The sequence below is a fragment of the Entelurus aequoreus genome, linkage group LG06 (assembly GCF_033978785.1).
Source record: "Entelurus aequoreus isolate RoL-2023_Sb linkage group LG06, RoL_Eaeq_v1.1, whole genome shotgun sequence".
NCBI classification, from domain to species: domain Eukaryota; kingdom Metazoa; phylum Chordata; class Actinopteri; order Syngnathiformes; family Syngnathidae; genus Entelurus; species Entelurus aequoreus.
Window position 1 is genome coordinate 44,552,916 of NC_084736.1, and position 22,051 is coordinate 44,574,966.

The following is a 22,051-nucleotide window of genomic DNA, read 5'->3' on the forward strand; positions in this document are numbered from 1 at the left end:
TATATGGTGTTTTTCTGTTAATGTCTTCCTCAAATTTTTTATAAATAAAAAAATAGTTCACGTGTTGGCTTGTGCAAAAATTTTGGGGCTTTAAACATAACGTTTTTGGCTGTCACAAAGCAATTATTTTTTTTTACTGTTCTGCAAATTCTGCCTTACAAAAATAAAGAAATTAAAGGAAATGAATAATGTGTATGTAAAAAAAAGTCATTTTTGAATTTTTTTTTCTCTGTTAAAAAAAAATGGTTTCACATGCTGAGTTCCGAAAAAAAAATTGCAGATCTTATTCATCCTCTTTAAGGCTGTCACAAAGCTCCACATTTTATTGTTTCCTGTTTTGAAAATGTTATTATTATTTTGAAAAATCAAATGTATTAAAAATATATATATTTCCAATTTAAATTATATATTAATTTACATATTTTAATGTATTTTTCCAATATGTTATTTAAAAAAAATCACCAACAAAAATGTCACAAAAAACACCACATATATTTTTTTCTTTTACTGTTCTGCAAATTCTGCTTTGTTAATTAAAAAAAATACAATTAAATTGGAAAAACTGACTTTTGAAAAAGCCACATTTTACTGTCGTTATTTTTTCAAAAGTATGGTCTTTTTCTTTCAATGTATTTTTCCAATTTGTTATTAAAAAATGGTTTCACGTGTGAGTTGTGCAGAAAATGTTGTGTCTTTATTTGAACCTATTTGTTTCTCACCAAGTACATTTTTTTACTGCTCTGCAAAGTCTGTTTTGTTTGAAAAAGATTAACTAAATAAAAACATTTTCTTTTAAATATATTTTTTTCTTTGCATGCATTCTACCAGTATGTTATGAAATTATTTTACCAGTATGTTATGAAATTATGGGTTTTACACTTTGACAAAAATCGGCGTTGCAATGCACCGTACAAAAAAAACAGTTGTTCATTTTATTTCAATTGTGCACTTTTTTCATTAAAATGCTGTTATCAGCTTTTTCTGGTCCTGTTTTAAAGATTGAGTTTCTCATCTTCTTGACTAATATGATCAAATACACATTCATAAACTATACTGCAATTTTAAAAGGGACACTTTTACACTAATATCTCTAAAACACTGCACAATGTCTGCAATAAGCTTTGGACAAAAAAAATTATACATCAGCTATAAAAAAAAAGCAACTTTATTTGCATAACATCTAATTGTGCCTCATAAAATATGCCTGTTCTTAAAATATGAGTGCATGATATCGAGAAAGAATAGTTGTTTTATTGGTCCTAAATACACTGGAAAAATAAGAGAAAAAACATTTAAATGTTCATGTATCATTCCTTTATTAATGTATCAAAAATGTTAAATAAATCAAATACAAAATAAATTATAGTATAAAAAATAATAAATAGTCACAACAGTCAATTTTTTCCCCATTTTTTTAAATTGTTGATTGTTTTGTACTTTATCTAAAAAAAGTCTGTTTCAAGTAGAGAGGGCAACAAATGATGAGGATGGTGGAAGACATTTCTCTTAGGGGGGTTGAGGGGAAGGGTCAGAGGTCACACCGCTATATCAGATGGTTTGGATTGGATTTGTTTTGATTTTGTACGCCTGGAAAAAAAAAAGAAACAAAGTTTGAGAAATATTACATTTGTTGGGACGAGTGAAATAAGGCGATTTGTTTTCTTATCGTGAACGAGCCGGAGTTGATGAAACTCAAACATCCCAAACCAACTCACTTCCTTCGCACCACGCAACAGACGAGGAAGGACAGGCTGAAAACCAGGAAGGCCGCCCCGCAGCTGACGCCAATCAAATGCTCCACGGCGAGGTGATAACCTCGAGAGAAGGACTGGAGGTGGCAGCGATTCCCGCTAGAGCCAGTCGGGCAGCTGGGGGTGCGAAAAGACAAAGATCAGAGCGCCTGCATTCCAGAGAGGTGAACAGGAAGCAGCGCGACGTGTTCGTACGCGCGCTTGTTGTATCTTACATGCAGAAGGGTTTTGTGTGGTCTTGGGGGTAGAGGCATGTGCCGCCGTTGAGACAGAAGTGCTGGTCTGCGCTCTCGCACGGCCTGTGAGCGCCCAGGAGCACAGGGTCCTCCATGCTGCCTGTGCAAAAGCAAACATTATCGATAAATAAACAATAAAAACATCTCCATAAGCAGGAAAACATAACACCTCAGTGAGCGTATGCCACACTTGCTAAATGTATTGACACTGTACTGGCACTGTTAGTGTTTCATTACGGAGAGATGCCATCTGCTGGATGAAAAATGTCATTACATTTGACCTGCTGATAAAACAAAAAGTTAGCAAAAACATTTTAACGATGCGCAGGAAGCAATATGACACGCACAACTTTGGTGAATGAGCCTTATACAGAAAAAGATCCCAGATTTTGAAATGTTTCCTTTTTCTTAGTTCCATTTAGATCAGACCTGGGCAAATTAAGACCCAGGGGCCGCATGCGACCCGTTAAGCTTTTCAACCTGGACATTCCTCAATTATTTTTTTTAGATCTTTAAGATGGAAACTGTAGCTGCCATTATGATGTGCAGTGATGTTTTCAAATGACCGTAAGTCTTGAACTATACAAAGTATTTCAATGGTTGGAATCTGCGCTTTTGCATGATATACAAGTTACTATGGTAATCTAAGTCAAATGCGGGTGTCAGGGACAGACGCGGAAGGAGATTTAGAAGCTTAGTGATGTATCAGATATATCAGATTGTAGGTGGGTTTTTTTTACCCTTCGCATTCATATTTCGCTGTTTGTTGCATTTTTGTTGCGTTTCGCTTGATTGTAAAATATGTTGATCGAAAGGGGGTGTGACATTCATATGTTGTTAATATTCAGTGTTTTATCGTTCATAGTTAATATTGTAAATCCCACATTCTTTATTTTCATGTACATTATGGGTGTCTCATTCAGTAAAAAAATTTAAAATTCCATTCAGTTTTTTAAGGTGGTCTGTCATAACGTTTTTAGCATTCAGACATTATTGTGAGGTTTTGTATTAGTGTTCCTAAAAATCAGATATACCGGCCCCCAGACACAATTTTTTCTCTAAATTTGGCCTCACGAGTCAAACTAATTGCCCAGACCTGATTTAGATCGACGATGGAGACCCAAAGCGATTTAAAACGCGACACGCCGCTCCGCCGACTCGATTCAGTGCGAGCTGTCACCAGAAGCGCTTCCTAAAAAACACAGTTTGGCGCTTCGCATTCATTTGACACAGCAGTTGTGTTGGTCATATGCGGAAAAAAAAATTTGCTAGCAAAATGCGTGTTTTAAAATTCAGTGCAGAAATATCCGTTGCTTCAAAAGTCGATACTTATTTCCTGCAATTTAAGACTGAAGCCATCGATCCTGTTTGAGAACCGGCCAATGAGGTGTCCAGTTTGAAGTCACGTGACACGGGTCTTAAAAAGAGACAGGTAGTAATGCACACTATACACCACAGGCAATTTCATTTTAAACAGTGGAGGTTGCTGTGCATTGCTGAGAAAATCCTAAGATTCCGTAAAAATAATAAAAGTTGGTAGAAAAACTCACACTAAAAACTTTATAACAGACCATCTCAATAACGGAATTAAATTGTAGGTTTTTTTTTACTGAATAGGACACGGAAATAAAGAATGTGGGATTTACAATATTGACTATGAAAACACTGAATATTGAGAATATATAAACATTGCTCCTCTACTTTCCAGATAACCTCCTTCATCGACATCTTTTATAACCAAGCAAGAGGAACAAGGATGCAACAAACACAGCGAAACATAAACGGCAAGGGTAAAAAACATCCACCTATTGGTATAATATCCCTGTTCTGCAGAACTTTGTTGTAGAAATCTGCCTCTGTCTGACACTCGTGTATCAGGCTTGTTGCTGTGTGAACAAGCCCTGCCCACTCTGCTTCATGCCGCGTCTGCATGGAACTGCTGTGATGTAGTTGTAATGGTTGCCGTAGTAACCGGTGAAAATTCTATAGATTCTATTTTCTTTATTTTCATGACTAATTACATAGTTACATAGCTCGATGAGCTTCAAGAGGTAGTCAACTGAAAAGGTTTTCACTTCACAGGTGTGCCTGAAGCTCATCGAGAAAATGCCAAGAGTGTGCAAAGCAGTAATCAGAGCAAAAGGTGGTTATTTTGAAGAAACTACAATATAAAACATGTTTTCAGTTATTTCACATTGTTTTATTAAGTACATAACTCCACATGTGTTCATTCATAGTTTTGATGCCTTCAGTGACACTCATGAAAATAAAGAAAATGCATTGAATGAGGAGAAGGTGTGTCCAAACTTTTGGCCTGTACTATATATATATATATATATATATATATATATATATATATATATATTTATCTATTTTTAAATACATTTTTAATTTCTTTTAATCGATTAGGAATCGTTACAAATGAGAATTGCGATTTATTCGAAAATCGATTTTATTTTGAAACCCCTGTTTGGCACCCTAATTTTTAGGTAAAAAAAAAAAATCTTACCTTTTTCAAGCAGAGTGTTCGGCGATGAGTCGCTCAGAAAAGGATCTGCGGTTGTTTGTTGTGCAGATAGCCCTCGTGCTGCCAGGAGAAGAAGAATGGCCGACAGGACGCCTGCAAGAGACCCACATGACGGACGTTATCCAACTTACACCGTTCCAACAAAGGTGACTCCATCACTTACCCATCTTGAGACTGTGCAAGAACATTTGTGCCAACCGTCGCTTCTCCAGGCCGCTAACACCGTCCTCTCAACTTTATATAGAGCGCGTTCGGCGAGGGAATTCTTCATCCGCCAATCAATGAAACTTTTAGAACGACTGGTGCATGCTCATACAGGTCCTGATGGTGTAATCAGCCAGAGGCGGTGTACCTGACTGAGAAGCAAAAACTTTGGCACACTTTCAGGATTGGACCCAAAGAAACCATTCTTAAGTTTTATTTCCATTTTCCGTTTCCAGTGAAATGCTCAACCAGGAATCCAAGTGACCTCGGTAGAAAAAATATGACTCTTAGAAATAAATAACAGCAAACAAAGACCGTGACATTGTATAAAGGTGTCAAGTAAGTGTCCGTCCCAGCAGGTATGGAGTCATTAAAAGTGTGTGTTTGTATCATTCAAGTGGCATGAGGCGGCTTTACGTCCGTGTTAATGCATCAGTGCATTCCTGGCAGCGGTCACAGTGTTCTTCATCAACATGGCCACCGTCATCGGACCCACACCTCCTGGAACAGGTGTGATAAAACTAGCCTTCTCTTTTACACCTGTTTGACAAAATGAGAGGAGTTCAGTTAGCTGCTATGGATGTTGTAGAACGCTTTGCAGTTATGTGAGCACACTTTGAGAAAAAGAGGAACATTAATTAAAAAAAAGGAGACTTTCTATCAGCACAAAGTATTTTCACTGAATACTTACTCAAGTAATTATTTGGATGACTACTTTTTAGTTTTACTTATGTAATTTTACTTTAAAGCAGGGGTATTCAATGTTTCCCAGGCCGTGGACCCCAGAACTGTAGCTCGACCTGGATAAAATAGTGTTTTAGTGCACTTTTTTAGGAATTTTGCCTATTGTTCACAATCATTGTAAAAGACATGACGACGGATGGATTTTTTTTTTCATGCATTCTAACTGGTAAATAAACGTAAATAGAAGTCCGCTTACAGCGGAACCAATGTGAGGTCCCCTATTTCACCTAATAATAAACATTCAAAAGCGCCAACAGTAAATCATTTACATTTTGTGACTTGAATATTAACCAAGTATTAGTGATATTGTTATTATAAGCGCTAACGCCGGCAAACTATTTATAGCGGCAGTGATCACAAGCTTGTGTACAATTTCGACATAATCGACTAATAAAGGTGTTTCCTCGCTTCCTTGCTTCCTGGAAGTTTATTCTAGATCATAAATCATGCCTCTCACCTGGATAGAAGAAAGCTGAGGAGGTATCCCGACAGGTTAGTACACTTCCATCCATCCATCTTCAACCGCTTATCCGGATCGGGTAGCGGGGACAACAGCTCCAGCAGAGACCCCCAGACTTCTCTCTACAGAGAAACATTAGCAACTTCCTCCTGGGGGATCCCGAAGCGTTCCCAGGTTAGAGAGGAGATGTAATCCCCCATCTGGTCCTTGGCCTGCCCCGGGGTCTACTCCCAGTGGGACGTGCAACAAGGACCTCCCTAGGGAGACACTCGTGAGGCATCCGCACGAGATTTAGAACCACCTAAGCTGACTCCTTTCCAAGCGAAGGAGCAGCGGCTTTACTCCGAGTCTCTCTCAGGTGACTAAACTTCTCACCCTATCTCTAAGGGAGATGCCAGCCACGCTTCTGAGGAAACTCATTTTGGCCGCTTGTATCCGCGATCTTATTCTTTCGGTCATGACCCACACTTCATGACCATAGGTGAGAGTAGGAATGTAGATAGCTCGGTAGACCGAGAGCTTTGCCTTCTGGCTCAGCTCTCGTTTCGTCACAACAGTGTGGCAGAGAGACTGCAATACCGCCCCAACTGCTCCGATTCTCCGGCTGATTTCCTTCTCCATCTTTCCCTCTCGTGAACAAGACCCTCCTCCACCTGGGACAGAGTCTCGTTCTCTACCTGGACTGTACAAACCATCGGTTTCCTGCTAAGAACCATGGCCTCAGATTTGGAGATGCTGATCCTCATTCCAGCCGCTGAACACTCGGCTGCGAACCGATCCAGTGAGAGTTGAAGGTCACGAACTGATGGTGCCATCAGGACCACATCATCTGCAAACAGCAGTGACGCAACCTTTAGCCCCCCGAGACGTATACCCTCTCCGCCATGGTCACGACTCTGCCTAGAAATCCTGTCCATGAAAATCACAAACAGGATAGGTGACAGAGTGCAGCCCTGGCGGAGACCAACCCCTACTGGAAACGAATCCGACCTACATCCAAGCACCCGGACACAACTCTCGCTTTGGTTGTACAGAGATTGGATGGCCTTCAGCAGGTTCCCCCTCACCCCGTAATCCCTCAACACCTCCCACGGGATCTCGTGGGGGACGCGGTCATATGCCTTCTCCAAATCCACAAAGCACATGTAGACTGGATAGGCATACTCCCAGGCCTTCTCCAGGATTCCCGCAAGAGTCAAGACCTGGTCAGTTGTTCCACGATCAGGACGGAATCCACATTGCTCCTCTTGAATCTGAGGTTCAACTATCGGCCGGACCCTCCTTTCCAGTACCTTGGCGTAAACTTTCCCAGGGAGGCTGAGTAGTGTGATACCCCTGTAATTAGCACACACCCTCTGGTCCCCCTTTTTGAATAGGGGAACCACCACCCTAGTCTGCCACTCCCTCAGCACTGTCCCAGACTTCCACGCAATGTTGAAAAGGCCTATCAATCAAGACAGCCCCTCAACACCCAGAGCCTGCAGCATTTCTGGACGAATCTCTGCTTCCCCCTCCTGAGGTGCCGTATGGTCTTCCAAAACAGCTTTGGTGCCGCCCGATAATCCTTCTCCATGGATTCCCCGAACTGCTCCCACAGCCTCCGCTTAGCCTCGTTCACAGCCACGGCCGCTGCCCTTCGGGCCTGTCGGTACCTTGCAACTGCCTCTGGAGTCCCCTGGGGTACCATACCCCAGTAAGGCTCCTTCTTCAGTTTGACGGCTTTCCTGACCACCGCTGTCCACCAGGGTGTTCGAGGGTTACCGTCCCTTGAGGCACCTAAGACCTTCTGGCTACAGCTCGCAGCTGCAGCTTTAGCAATAGAGGCTTTGAACATTGCCCATTCCTGTTCAATGTCCCCAACCTCCACAGGGATGGCAGAGAAGTCCCGTCGGAGGTGGGAGTTGAAGTCACTCCGGACAGAGGACTCCTCCAAACGTTCCGATTTCACCCGCACTACACGCTTGGGTTTGCCAGGTCTGTCCAGAGACGTGTTCATTTTTAAAAATGAACACGCCGCGTATGTTTAAAATCATGAAAATATGTAAATATTAAATGTTATCATAAATGTGCCCGTACATATATACTTACATCATGGATATAAAACCCTCATGGAGGTGTTTGGATGTTTTAAAAAAAAATCTTTATAGGCAGAATAGAGCGGCTCTCAAAGGCTCTATTGTAAGCGGACTTTTGATCGCATTTATTTAATATTTAGAATGCATTTAAAAAAATACATCGATAGTCATGTCTTTTGTAATGATTGTGAACAACAGGCAAAATAAAAAAGACAGCGCAGTTCCCCTTTAGATTTGACATGTCCAGAGTACCTTGTTATTGTGCAATACTAAGCTATTCAAATAATACAGTATAGCACTATTAATCAATAGCAGGCAATTGCAGTACTAATTGCTAAATATCTTAAATGCTAACATGAATATAATAATTATTTTTTACATGTTTTTATTTTAAAACCTGCAAGCCACAGTGAGTAGGGTGGCCATCGCACTACCATTTATAAACAAATATGTATTTAAAGGTATTTACATTTTGTGGGGAAAATTGCAGTGGGAATACAAAGAAATATATTTCAGAAAACGCCTAAATTAACATAGAATTTCAAGACCCTCTTGAGTACCTCAGTGGACCCTTTTGGGGTCGCGCGCGCCAGCTGAAGACCTCTGCTCTTAAGTAACTGTACTCTTACTTGAGTACTATTTTTCTCTACACTACCCATCTCTGACCATGAGTGGGGAGTAGTGTGAGTTTGAAAGAGGTCCGTAAGAATAGGTACTAAATTTGGGAAGCCACCCTATAGCGGGCCAAACGAGACAACTCTGCAACCCAAATCTGGCACATCTGCTATAGAATTAAAAACACAGACTCCATCGACTGTAGACAGTAAACACAAGTGAGTAGCAAGAGAGTCGGGCCTACAGTCATGTACAGTATGGTGGCAGTAGCATCATGGTCTGGGGCTGCATAAGCTCTGAGGAGCTGCGGTTCAAAGGGAAAACGCTTTGCAGTTACTGTGATATTCTGAAGCAGACCTTGATCAGAGTTTCAGGGCTATCAGCGCATCCTTTTTTAATGCTTTTGAATGCCATTTTAAATGCCACTTAGAAAAAATGTAATACCCATGTCTGACCCCATATGGTTATGTATATATTAGGGGTGTCAACATTTTTTATTTTTGAATGAATTGGGATTCTTATGCGTAATGATTCTTAATTGATTAAAAAAAATCAAAAATTGATTAAAAAAATATCTAAAATCGATTAAAAAAAACAAAACAATTATTTTATTCACCCCAAAATCTGTCGTGTCCAGCTACTTTAGTAAATGTTTGAGTAGAATTTTATCAAACAAAAGGAGTTTTCTTTTATGTAATTTATATATTTTTTGAGTTGTTTATTTTATTGGGGAATGTATAGTTAATCATAGAACTGGCACCCAATGTTATTAAAAAAGTATTGATTTTGAATCGAGAAACGATTATCATTACCCCCATGAATCAAATTGAATCAGGTGGTGCCCAAAGATTCACAGCTCTAGTGTATATAGTCAAAAGCTTACAACTGTCTGTACACACACAATTGTAAACGTTTCACAATAATAATTTTGAATAGATGAAAAGTTTACATTAACTGTTACTATCTAGCAAATTTGAATTCATCGAATAATTTATTTGTATTTATCTATTTTTCTGTTGTAGCATTCTCTGTTCTGGCTTTGTGCACGGCCATAGACAATAGACAATTAAAAAGTTCCTTCCGCCTGTCAATCATCACACTGTACCCTCAATCAAAATTATTAAAGGGAAACTGCACTTAAGCCCTCTAAATAAACATCAAATTCTGAATTAGTTGATCAATATAAGATACCCATATTTTACATTTTAATTATTTAAAACATGCTGTAAAAATGCATATCCTCTGAAAATATGCCTTATACTGTCAGGGTCAAGGTTCAAGGGTCAAGGTTTCTTTAATGGTACCCGAAGCTAAAATAGTTCTGCAGACATTTGTAATAAGAAAACACAAATCATATAAAACATAAAAACATTTTAAACAACACACTGTAGAACAATAAAATATAATACATTAGGAATGCAAATTATGCATGTGTTTGAAAATGGATGATTGATTCAAACATTTTAGAAAAATACATGTCATGGAAATATATATGGAAAAATGCCAATAAGATGCATTAAAAACAAACTGAGTCAATTAAACATCTTGAATAAATTGTATTTTACACTCTCTAAGTTGTTTAACATGGGTACAGTAGTTAGCAGGTTATGTATAATGTTAGGCAGCTGAAGGAACTCTTATTCATGTCAGAAAATAAGAGTTGTGGTTGTTGTGAGAATTGCCTTGTTTGTCCATCCTAGGCCACCATAGGTCACGTGAGATGTCTACGTCACGAGTTGCTGATGTTAGCCAAGTTATCTCGTGTGTTGGACTGGAGATGACTGAAATAAATAAGTGGTGTATGAAATAATTTCAGCTCCCTCATTAACATGACATGATGTCACAGTTAAGGACTACACACCTACTGTGACCAAATAATGGCAAAGTTTAGGCCCCCCGAATCCATTTGATTTTGCTACGAAGGCAGCACTTTTCACGCTTTCGGATCTTACAGGACCTCTTGTATCCAGTTTTAAATTCAGCCACGAAGAAAAGCAACAAACAAACAGACGTAGCAATTTATCGATGACTGCAATGTTCTTAATTTCATTTTAATTAATCGTTTAATGGAATGACGTATTGACTCTCAGCCAGGTCCTACAATAGTATTACATTTTTAATGCCTCTGGACATCGCATTTAATGCTTTTTATTGCCATTTAAGGCCTTAATTTTCGCAAATTTCATTTATTGACTTTTAATATTTTTTAATCCCCCGCGGAAACCCTGGTGATCGTCTTCTTTGGGAAACGGCTTTTCCAACATGATGAAGAAGCCCAAACACACCTCAAAAAAGAGGAAGAGGGAAGGGTTATGGAGAGGCCAAGTACTCCTCCAGACCTGAACCCAACTGAACCCCTGTGGGGAATCCTCAAATGACAGTGGAGGAATGCATGGTGTCAGCAGCACTCATGCAGCCCCATACCACGCCGCTACGGTATCGCAGTCAAACATGACTATTGTCCTGGTATGCACTTGTGTTGCCAAACATTCAGACAATAATGACCTAAATGTGTTGACTTTCTTGACTGCTTTTCGTTTATCACTTTAATCAGTTAGAGTTTGATTTACCCTCAAAGTCCACGTCGCCAATGAGCTTCAGTTTCCCCGTTTTGGGGTCCACAATGCGGTTAATGCCCACGTCAATGACCGCTGCACTTTCTTTCACCATGTCTGCCGTGATCAGTCCGGGAACACCTAAACACAAGGAGGTGGGACAGTGGATTACATGATGTGAGGAAACATTTGTTTTACTCTTTTGCCTTGAACCGTGCTGTTTTCCTTTCTGAAGCAAAGTTTGACGTCATCGCCAACATTGAAGATCACAATCGACCACACTTATCACAACGAACAAAGATGATGAAACCTCCTCTGAGCACGTTTGTTTTCACTACACTCAGGCTGGCTTAACCTTCTCCGCTCACCCACTATAGATTATTTATTTGTTGTAATAATGCTTCTTACCAATGATTGACACACTGGTAGATTTATTCATATAAACCACTGTTTTTTTAACCCATTGTTGTGCCACAAAAAATATGTTTCTCAGTTGTGGTCTTTATGGGCCGTGACGGCACTCAGTTGTAATATACTTTTCCACAAATACACAATTATGGCAGTAATCTCAAATTGTCATAGAGAAGTTTCTAAAGCGCCAAAATTATGACTGAAGTGTGGAAGATGTTTTTTATTTGACAATGTAGTTAAAAAACATATGTATTATTAATTTAGTTTACTTTAGCGCTAAATAATTGCATGTAAATACATTTTTCATTAGTTAATCATCAGACCATTCTTATGCAGTATATATGTTTTTTTTCTAATCAGCCTGACCTAAACCTAAGATTTATGTGTTAAATAAATAATACTCTCTGTGATTAACACATGATTTCATATAATTTGAGAAGGTTATAAATTGTAAGTAGGGGGGGGGATATAATTTTTAAATATGATTAAAATCAAGAGTAAGATTACTAATTCAGTGTTAATATTTAAGTGGGCCCCTGTGTAGTGGAAAAGTTGTGCTCCGAAGTCAAACATTTTTAAGAACTCCTGATTTAACCGCTGCCATAATTGTGAGATGAGTATCTTAACTTGAACAGCAGATTAATATCTTGTTTGGGGTTGTTGATGTTTTAACAGTCACAAGTAGGAGTGGATACCAAATTCGGTAGTTTTATAGGCAGCGACCAAATTCCGTCGGTACTACCGGGTATGAAGTCGTGTAAAATAAAAAGGTACCATATTTTGATACCTTTACATGACGTCACGACCGGTTGCAGACTAAACACCGGCTCAAAGAAACAATCTCTCAAGCAGCACTCATGGCGGATTTTGCCAAACTCCTTCAAAGTAACGTTGCAATTTCCAACACCAACAAAGCAACCATGCTTGGCACAAAACGTTTAAATGTGAAGTAAGGCTCCACTCTTTCATATTGCGCTAGCTTGATGCTAATATACATTTGATTTGACATAAACAGGCTAATTTTAGCATTGGCGATTTTAACACCTCCAACATATCTTTACCTGCACACTACCTACCTTCTCTGTATCCTGGAGTCTAGCTGGTGTTTCCTGCCTTTACCTATTCAACATATCTTTACCTGCACATTACCTACCATCCCTGCATCCTGGGGTCACACTGGTGCTTCTTTCTTTCACCCATACAACATATCTTTACCTGCACATTACCTACCTTCTCTGCATAGTAAGGTCACGCTGGTGCTTCCTGCCTTTACCCATTCAACCTATTTTCACCCGCACATTACCTACCTTCTCTGCATAGTGGGGTCACGCTGGTGCTTTCTGCCTTTACCCATTCAACATATCTTCACCTGCACAGTACCTACCTTGTCTGCATTGCCTCGACCACACCTGCACTTCCTTCTTTCACCCATTCAACATAGCTTCACCCGCACATTACCTACCTTCTCTGCATAGTGGGGTCACGCTGGTGCTTCCTGCCTTTACCCATTCAACATATCTTCACCCGCACATTACCTACTTGCTCTGCATCCTCGGGTCACGCTGGTGCTTCCTGCCATCACCCAGTCAACATATCTTTACCTGCAAATTACCTACCTTTTCTTCATCCTGGGGTCAAACTGGTGCTTCCTTCTTTGACCCAGTCAACATATCTTTACCTGCACATTACCTACCTTCTATTTATCCTGGAGTGAAACTGGTGCTTCCTTCTTTCACCCAGTCAACATATCTTTACCCGCACATTACCTACCTTCTCTGCATTGTGTGGTCACACTGGTGCTTACTGCTTTTACCCATACAACATATCTTCACCCGCACATTACCTACCTTCTCTGCACTCTCCAATTCACTAGAGGACAATTGATCACAGACACGTTTAGATTCCCTTGATCCGCGTTGTGGCATGGTTGCAGGCGAACAATGAGTCACTCGGCGTTCGAGGCACCTTATCTTCAGACGAATCACCCTCGTGAGTAGTATATCTCACCAATTGCAGAGAGGTGGATATATATAAGGAACACGACTTCAAATATTGTGTCACTGGCGCGTTTATGCCATTTATAACATTACATACTGGGTTTTGTGTAGAGACGGTCTCAGCTCACGTTGCTCACGGCGGCCATTTTTTTTCCCTTCCTTCCTTCGCAGTGGTTCTTTGAGGGCTCATACAATCCAAACCGGAGCAGTAATTAAAACTCTTTCATCAACTTTTAATCAGAAGGGTTTAATCTCTCTCCTGTGCTAATTTGAAGCCGACACGACAAACGCGCTCAGAGGACATAATGTTTGAAAAAAGGTGACTGTTTTTACACAACTTTTGCTTTGAAGGGGGAATTGCAAACTTCCTGTTGATTTTTGCTGGGGGTTGTCAGTGTATGAAATATAGGTCTAAGTGAGACCTACATAGAGGTTTTTGTTTCATGTCTGTACGACATTCCTACTGTGAGTTAGAGGCAGTTTTGAGTTTTGGGGTTTGGTTTTTTGATTAGATCGCAATTTTCGCCAGTCCTGATGTGTGTGTCCAATTTGGTGAGTTTTGAAGCATGTTAAGGGGGTCAAATTACAACTCAAAGAGGCGGTGGTATAATAATAAAGAATAATAATAATAATAATAATAATAATAATAATAATAATAATAATAATAATAATAATAATAATAATAATAAAACGCTAGAAATTCAATAGGGTCCTCTGTCCCAAAGGAACATCTGTCCCTAATAAAATAAATTAAAAAACAAGATACAGTATAAGAACTTGACAGCAAAGTTATAATTAGCATTTTTTTTTAAATGTTTCTTTAAAAAATAAAATGTTATTATCAAACAATTAACATTTATTAACACACACATAAGTACCACAAATTAGTACCGTTGAGTACGGGTATCGATTCACAGGCATCGTATCAGTTCAAATGTGGAAGGAAGCACTCATGCAGTCCCAGACCATGATGAGACCACCACCATGCAGGCAAGACACAGTGTTGCCTCTCACTTGTGTTGCCAGCTATTTACACAATAACAGCTTTGAGGCGACTCGAGTAATTTTTAGTTGATGTAAAAACCATACTGCTATACAAGCTGTAGACTGACTACTCTAAAGAATACGCAGGTTTCACTTCTGTAGTATCGTCCCTTGAAGCAATAGGGATAAAAGCCAACAGGCTGTCCAAAACAGAGAAAAGATAGCTACCAAATGGTTTGACAGTTTAAATTAAGACAAATCATACCGATGTAATGCCTAAACTGTTTGAATTTGCAAATTGGCTGCTAGGTCAGTTCAGTGTAACTACAGCAAATTACAGTAATTACAGTACCTGCAGCAGCAACAATAATGTCCGCCAGGCTGGTTAGCTCCTTCAGCCGCTCCCTCGGCGTACATCTGTGAGCGATGGTAACTGTGGCGTCGCCTTAAAAGAAAAAAAAAGAAAACATACAACTTAAAGGCCTACTGAAATTAGATTTTCTTATTTAAACGGGGATAGCAGATCCATTCTATGCGTCATACTTGATAATTCGCAATATTGCCATATTTTTGCTGAAAGGATTTAGTAGAGAACACCGACGATAAAGTTTGCAACTTTTGGTCGCTGATGAAAAAGCCTTGCCTGTACCGGAAGTAGCGTGACGTCACAGGTTGTGGAGCTCCTCATATTTGCACATTGTTTACAATCATGGCCACAAGCAGCGAGAGCGATTCGGATCGAGAAAGCGACGATTTCCCCATTAATTTGAGCGAGGATGAAAGATTTGTGGATGAGGAAAGTGAGCGTGAAGGACTAGAGGGCAGTGGAAGCGATTCAGATAGGGAAGAGGCTGTGAGAGGCGGGTGGGACCTGATATTCAGCTGGGAAGGACTAAAACAGTAAATAAACACAAGACATATATACACTCTATTAGCCACAACACAACCAGGCTTATATTTAATATGCCACAAATTCATCCGCATAACAAACACCTCCCCCCTCCCGTCCATATAACCCGCCCATACAAATCAAACACCCGCACAACACACTCAATCCCACAGCCCAAAGTACCGTTCACCTCCGCAAAGTTCATACAGCACATATATTTCCCCAAAGTTACGTACGTGACATGCACATAGCGGCACGCACGTACGGGCAAGCGATCAAATGTTTGGAAGCCGCAGCTGCGTACTCACGGTAGCGCGTATCCAACACAAAGTCCTCCTGGTAAGAGTCTCTGTTGTCCCATCTCCACAAGCATGCGTATCCAACTCAAAGTCCTCCTGGTAAGAGTCTCTGTTGTCCCAGGCCAATGGTAAAGCTTGTCCCAGGCCAATGGTAAAGCTTGACTGTCATTGTTCGGGAATGTAAACAATGAAACACCGGTTACGTGTTTGTGTTGCTGCAGCCGGCCGCTAATACACCGCTTCCCACCTACAGCTTTCTTCTTTGCTATCTCCATTGTTCATTAAACAAATTGCAAAAGATTCACCAACACAGATGTCCAGAATACTGTGGAATTTTGCGATGAAAACAGACGACTTAAAAGCTGGCCACAATGGTGTCCCAAAATGTGCGCTACAATCCGTGACGTCACGCGCAAACGTCATCATACCGAGACGTTTTCAGCCGGATATTTTGCGGGAAATTTAAAATTGCACTTTACTAATCTAACCCAGCCGTATTGGCATGTGTTGCAATGTTAAGATTTCATCATTGATGTATAAACTATCAGACTGCGTGGTCGATAATAGTGGGTTTCAGTAGGCCTTTAACTAAAAAACAACATCAAGAACATCAGTGTTAATGTAAATAGATCAAATACAAGAGTTGTGTGGATGATCCTGCCTTAACAACTACAACCCTTGGAAAATGAGCAGATATGGAGGATGTTCATTCAGTTTGATTTTAGTCACAAAACTACAGTAATTTCAAATGGAAACTGTTAGGCTTTAAGAAACACTGAAATAAATCAAGAATATAAATTGTGGTAGTCAGTAACAGTTAAAATTTTAGATCAATCAGACTAAAAAACATAGAATCACTCAAATTTTGAGAAGAAAATTTTGGACTCGCGCTGTAAATTTTAATTTCCAAAGCTAACACCCACATCAGATGAAATGTGCTCATTAGTCTGTAGTTAAAAAGGAGTGTTTCCACTTTGGAGAGCTGTTGTTGCCCCAGGTGGATTGACATTAATCATGGCACCAACACGAGATATGTCAATTGAAACAAAGGAGAGGATTATCAAACTTCTCCAAGAAGGTAAATCATCACGCAGTGTTGCAAAAGAAGTTGATTGTTCACAGTCAGTTATGTCTAAAATGGGAAAATTGTAAAAAGCAAGCATATTGGTGGACCAAGGAAAACATCAAAGCGTCAAGACAGATCGTCTTGAAAACAGAAAATGCACAGCAAAACAAATAAAGAACAATTGGGCGGAAACTGGAGTCACCGTATGTGACTGAAATGTTTAAAAGTGCCAATAGGAAATGGCGGCAGCACGGTGGAAAAGAGGGGTTAGTGCATCTGCCTCACAATTCGAAGGGTTCGGTCCTGCGCTCTGGATCTTTCTGTGTGGAGTTTGCATGTTCTCCCCGTTACTGCGTGGGTTACCTTCGGGTACTCCGGCTTCCTCCAACCTCCAAAAGACATGCACCTGGGGATAGGTTGTTTGGCAACACTAAATTGGCCCTAGTGTGTGAATGTGAGTGTGAATGTTGTCTGTCTATCTGTGTTGGACCTGCAAGGAGGTGGCGACTTGTCCAGGGTGTACCCCGCCTTCCGCCCGATTGTAGCTGAGATAAGCTCCAGCGCCCCCCTCAACCTTGAAGGGAATAAGCGGTAAAAAATGGATGGATGGATGGATGGATGGATGGATGGAAGAGGAAATGGCATTTAAATACAGAAATGCTACCTGTAAACAAAAGCCTTCATTAACAGCTAAACAGAGAAGGTTCTAATGGGCTAAGGAAAAGCAATGTGGACTGTGGATGACTAGATGAAAGTCTATTCAGGGATGAATCGTCAATCTGCATTGGGCAAGGTGATGATGCTGGAACTTATGTTTGGTGCCATTCCAAGATTTAAGAAGACAACTGATATTATTGATGATATGGTGCTGCATGTCAGGTAATGGCACTGGGAAGATGGCTGTCATCACATCGTCACTATATGCAAAAGTTTACATTTTGGACATGCTTCTTATTCCATCAATGGAAAGGATGTTTGGGGATGATGACATCATTTTTCAAGGCGATAATGCATCCTGCCATAGAGCAAAAAATGTACAAATGTTCCTTGAAGAAAGAATACATAAGGTAAATGTCTTGTCCCGCAAATAGTCTGGATCTCAAACCAATTGAAAATGCTTGGTGGAAATAGAAAAACATGGTCCATGACAAGACAAATCTGATCTGATTTTTGGAGCCATGATCCAAACAATAATTTCCAGGTTTTTCCAAGCAGTTTACACAACAGCAGAGTTTGGCTTCCGACCTATCAATAAAATCCTTTAATAAGATGTAAAAGGATTTGACTGGCTGACACACATTGTTATTGCAGTCTTCAATCAGCATTGGCAGTGAAAGTGAGGGGAAAAAAAACTCTTATCTACAAAAAAAAGACACAAATATGCTTGTCTGTCAATGTTGTGATTATTGACCCTGTCCTTGTTGAAATACTGATCCGTTCTTATATACACACGGCTAAAGAAAAGTTTATACAACTGAACAATGATGATAATGACAGCCTCGTGTTGTTTTCCCCGCCTGGTATGTAAGGTTACTTCAGTCAATGCTGCTATGACCAGGGGTTGAAGGCCTGGAGCAATAAGATTCACACAAAGAGCGCTTCAAGGGAGTAAGAATGTGGCAGAAGAAAAGGCGAGTCAGAACACATCACCACTTCCATATTACATACCTCTAATTTAAGCTCGGATTTGACTTACTGTTCATTTTCCAAAGTAAATAATGAAACTACTGATCATTTGCTCCAGGGTCAAAAATGTCACCATATGAACCGTTTATTAATAATAGGGGTGTCCTGATACATCTTTTTTTAAATGATACCAATATTGCAGCCTTAAAAATGCTGAGCTAACTAGCCTAGAAATGACTTGTTAAAGTGATATGTTGTTGTAATCGCGTGGGCTCTGCATGCTGGATAAAAATGTTTGAACAGATTCTGCAATGGACTATACCATTTAGTTGTTATAATTTGCTTTCCTACATATCTGAGTCTCATTTGCAAGTATGCATTCATTTCAGTTTGTCCAAGGTGTGTTGCCGTAGTCAGGATGTAGTCTTTGCTATTAAGTTGAACATGTCAGTCTTGTCTTTTGTTAAGTCCTCGAAAGTGTTTGTACTGTAAGTGTTGTAAATATGACACATCAGCTGTTTGATTTTAACATGCATCTTAGCTGTAGTTTTCATGACCAAATTTAGAGGCGTTGAAATCGCCATGTATAATCTCGATTTGCTATTTAGTAGCATGTACATGGTGTATCTACAAAACCCAAAACCAGTGAAGTTGGCACGTTGTGTAAGTCGTAAATAAAAACAGAATACAATGATTTGCAAATTCTTTTGAACCTCTATTCAAATGAATAGACTGCAAAGACAAGATACGTAACGTTCACACTGGTAAACTTTATTTTTTTTGCAAATACTAGCTCATTTGGAATTTGATGCCTGCAACATGTTTAAAAAAAGCTGGCACAAGTGGCAAAAAAGACTGAGAAAGTTGAGGAATGCTCATCAAACACTTATTTGGAACATCCCACAGGTGAACAGGCTAATTGGGAACAGGTGGGTGCCATGATTGGGTATAAAAGCAACGTCCATGAAATGCTCAGTCATTCACAAACAAAGATGGGGTGAGGGTCACCACTTTGTGAACAAATGCATGAGCAAATTGTCAAGCAGTTAAAGAACAACATTTCTCAACGAGCTATTGCAAGGAATTTAGGGATCTCACCATTTACGGTCTGTAATATCATCAAAAGGTTCAGAGAATCTGGAGAAATCACTGCACGTAGGCGGCAAGGCTGAAAACCAACATTGAATGCCCGTGACCTTGGATCCCTCAGGCGGTATTGCATCAAAAAGCGACATCAGTGTGTAAAGGATATCACCACATGGGCTCAGGAACACTTCAGAAAACCACTGTCAGTAACTACAGTTTGTCGCTACATCTGTAAGTGCAAGTTAAAATTCTACTATGCAGAGCAAAAGCCAATTATCAACAACACCCAGAAACGCAGCTGGCTTCGCTGGGCCCGAACTCATCTAGGATGAACTGATGCAAAGTGGAAAAGTGTTCTATGGTCTGACGAGTCCACTTTTCAAATTGTGTTTGGAAACTGTGGATGTCGTGTCTTCCGGACCAAAGAGGAAAAGAACCATCCGGACTGTTCTAGGCGCAAAGTTCAAAAGCCAGCATCTGTGATGGTATGGGGTTGTATTAGTGCCCAAGGCATGGGTAACTTACACATCTGTGAAGGCGCCATTAATGCTGAAAGGTACATACAGGTTTTGGAGCAACATATGTTGCCATCCAAGCAACGTTATCATGGACGCCCTGGCTTATTTCAGCAAGACAATGCCAACCCACATTCTGCACGTGTTACAAGAGCGTGGCTTCGTAATAAACGAGTGGTACTAGACTGGCCTGCCTGTAGTCCAGACCTTTCTCCCATTGAAAATGTGTGGCACATTATGAAGCGTAAAATACGACAACGGACACCCCAGACTGTTGAACAACTTAAGCTGTAAATCTAGCAAGAATGGGGAAAAATTCCACCTGAAAAGCTTCAAAAAGTGGTCTCCTCAGTTCCCAAACGTTGACTGAGTGTTGTTAAAAGCAATGGTCATGTAACAAAGTAGTAGAAATGCCCCTGTGCCAACTTTTTTGCAGTTTGTTGCTGCCATCAGTTTTACAGTGTTTTGAAGTAAAATACTCCTAAAGGCTCCCAGAAGGAAACAAACAATCTGTTATCAGTCTGCTAAGCTAGGAAGAAGAGACATTAAAAGGACCAGAACAGACTTGCTTGGATCAGAGTTTTTAGATGCAAGCCGATATAATCAGACACGTTTTATTTTGCTGATATCAGGGTGATATAATAAGCACCATTTTAACATTTTTACTGTTAAATGCTGTAATTATGGCCAAACCACAATCAAGTGGTGTTAATTGGAAGCAGGTGGTGAGGCTATTACTTCTAACTTCTGAAATCTTGCTATATACAAGTACTTTATATTTAAAATTTAACAAAGATTTTAGAGGGCATGAGAAAAAAGAAAGCAAAGCTCTCTTTGACTATATGGTCCTAATATTAGCATGTATATTTTGCAACACAGTGCTTCTTAACCATAGGGCCGCTGTCACAGTCCCTGCAGTGTATTGTGTGTCTGTCTTGTCTGTCTGGGTCGTGGTCATGTGTGGGCGGAGTTTGGGTTCCTGGCTTCCCAGTCTGGCACACCTGGCGCTGATCAGCTCACTCACCTGCCTGCCATCAGCTAATCACCTCCACTCCACAAAAGCCCTGGTCTCCTCACACGACGCTGCCAGATTGTTTCACAGCTCTCCGAGTGGTAACGCTTCTCGCCAGTTCGAGTAGTTTTTTGATGATCTTATTGGTCTTTTGTTTGTGCCTTTTGCTCCTGGTATCTTGTTCCTCTGCCTCCAGTGCCTAACTCCTCTAAGCCTGCCTGCCTGCCAGACACCTCCACTCCAGCCGACGATGCCTTTCTCTCATCCCTCGTTTGCCTAAATTAAACCCTTTGGACTTTGAATCTGCCTCTCTTGTCTGCTTTTGGGTCCGCCAGCTTGTTAAATCGTGACAGCCGTGAATATTTGTTTCTCAGCTGTGGTCCATATGGGGCTGCAGCGGTACTCAGATACACAGGTACACATTTCCACCACTTGTGGCAGTAATGGTAATATCAAACAAACAGAAGATGTCTGCCAGCTAAAGTCATAGAGAAGTTTAAGCTAAAAAATTATGACTAAAGTCATCCATCCATCCATTTTCAACCGCTTATTCCCTTCGGGGTCGCGGGGGGCGCTGGAGCCTATCTCAGCTACAATCGGGCGGAAGGCGCGGTACACCCTGGACAAGTCGCCACCTCATCGCAGGGCCAACACAGATAGACAGACAACATTCATACTCACATTCACACACTAGGGCCAATTTAGTGTTGCCAATCAACCTATTCCCAGGTGCGTGTCTTTGGAGGTGGGAGGAAGCCGGAGTACCCGGAGGAAACCCACGCAGTCACGGGGAGAACATGCAAACTCCACACAGAAAGATCCCGAGGCCGGGATTGAACTCACGACTAGTCAGGACCTTCGTATTGTGAGGCAGACGCACTAACCCCTCTGGCACCGTGCTGCCCGACTAAAGTGATGGAGTTGTATTTTCATTTGCACATAAATTGTATTGACATTTTAGTTAAGAAACACACCATGATACATTTCGTTTTTTTTGTT

The 22,051-nt window shown here is 40.4% G+C and overlaps 2 protein-coding genes across 5 annotated transcripts in view; both read right to left on the reverse strand.

The window, feature by feature from the left end:
- Window positions 1–1,711: 1,711 nt before the first annotated feature.
- On the reverse strand, window positions 1,712–4,681 carry LOC133652736 (epigen-like). Its single transcript, XM_062051788.1, has 4 exons — window positions 4,678–4,681; window positions 4,497–4,607; window positions 1,967–2,087; window positions 1,712–1,868 (listed from the first exon to the last, which is right to left on the reverse strand). Exons 1-4 carry the CDS (start codon window positions 4,679–4,681, stop codon window positions 1,712–1,714), a joined length of 393 nt encoding a protein of 130 aa, XP_061907772.1.
- The window catches only part of LOC133652242 (bifunctional methylenetetrahydrofolate dehydrogenase/cyclohydrolase 2, mitochondrial-like), a 57,454-nt gene continuing 37,459 nt past the window's right edge, over window positions 2,057–22,051 (reverse strand). For 3 of the 4 annotated variants that reach the window (XM_062050767.1, XM_062050765.1, XM_062050768.1), the window contains 5 exons: window positions 14,912–15,004; window positions 11,183–11,308; window positions 4,678–5,258; window positions 4,497–4,607; window positions 2,057–2,087 (listed from right to left, as the gene is read on the reverse strand). In XM_062050767.1, coding sequence (XP_061906751.1) covers window positions 5,143–5,258; window positions 11,183–11,308; window positions 14,912–15,004 — 335 coding nt within the window. In that variant the 3' untranslated portion in view covers window positions 2,057–2,087; window positions 4,497–4,607; window positions 4,678–5,142. The remainder of the gene's footprint in view (window positions 2,088–4,496; window positions 4,608–4,677; window positions 5,259–11,182; window positions 11,309–14,911; window positions 15,005–22,051) is intronic. The other variant, XM_062050766.1, reaches the window with a different exon arrangement.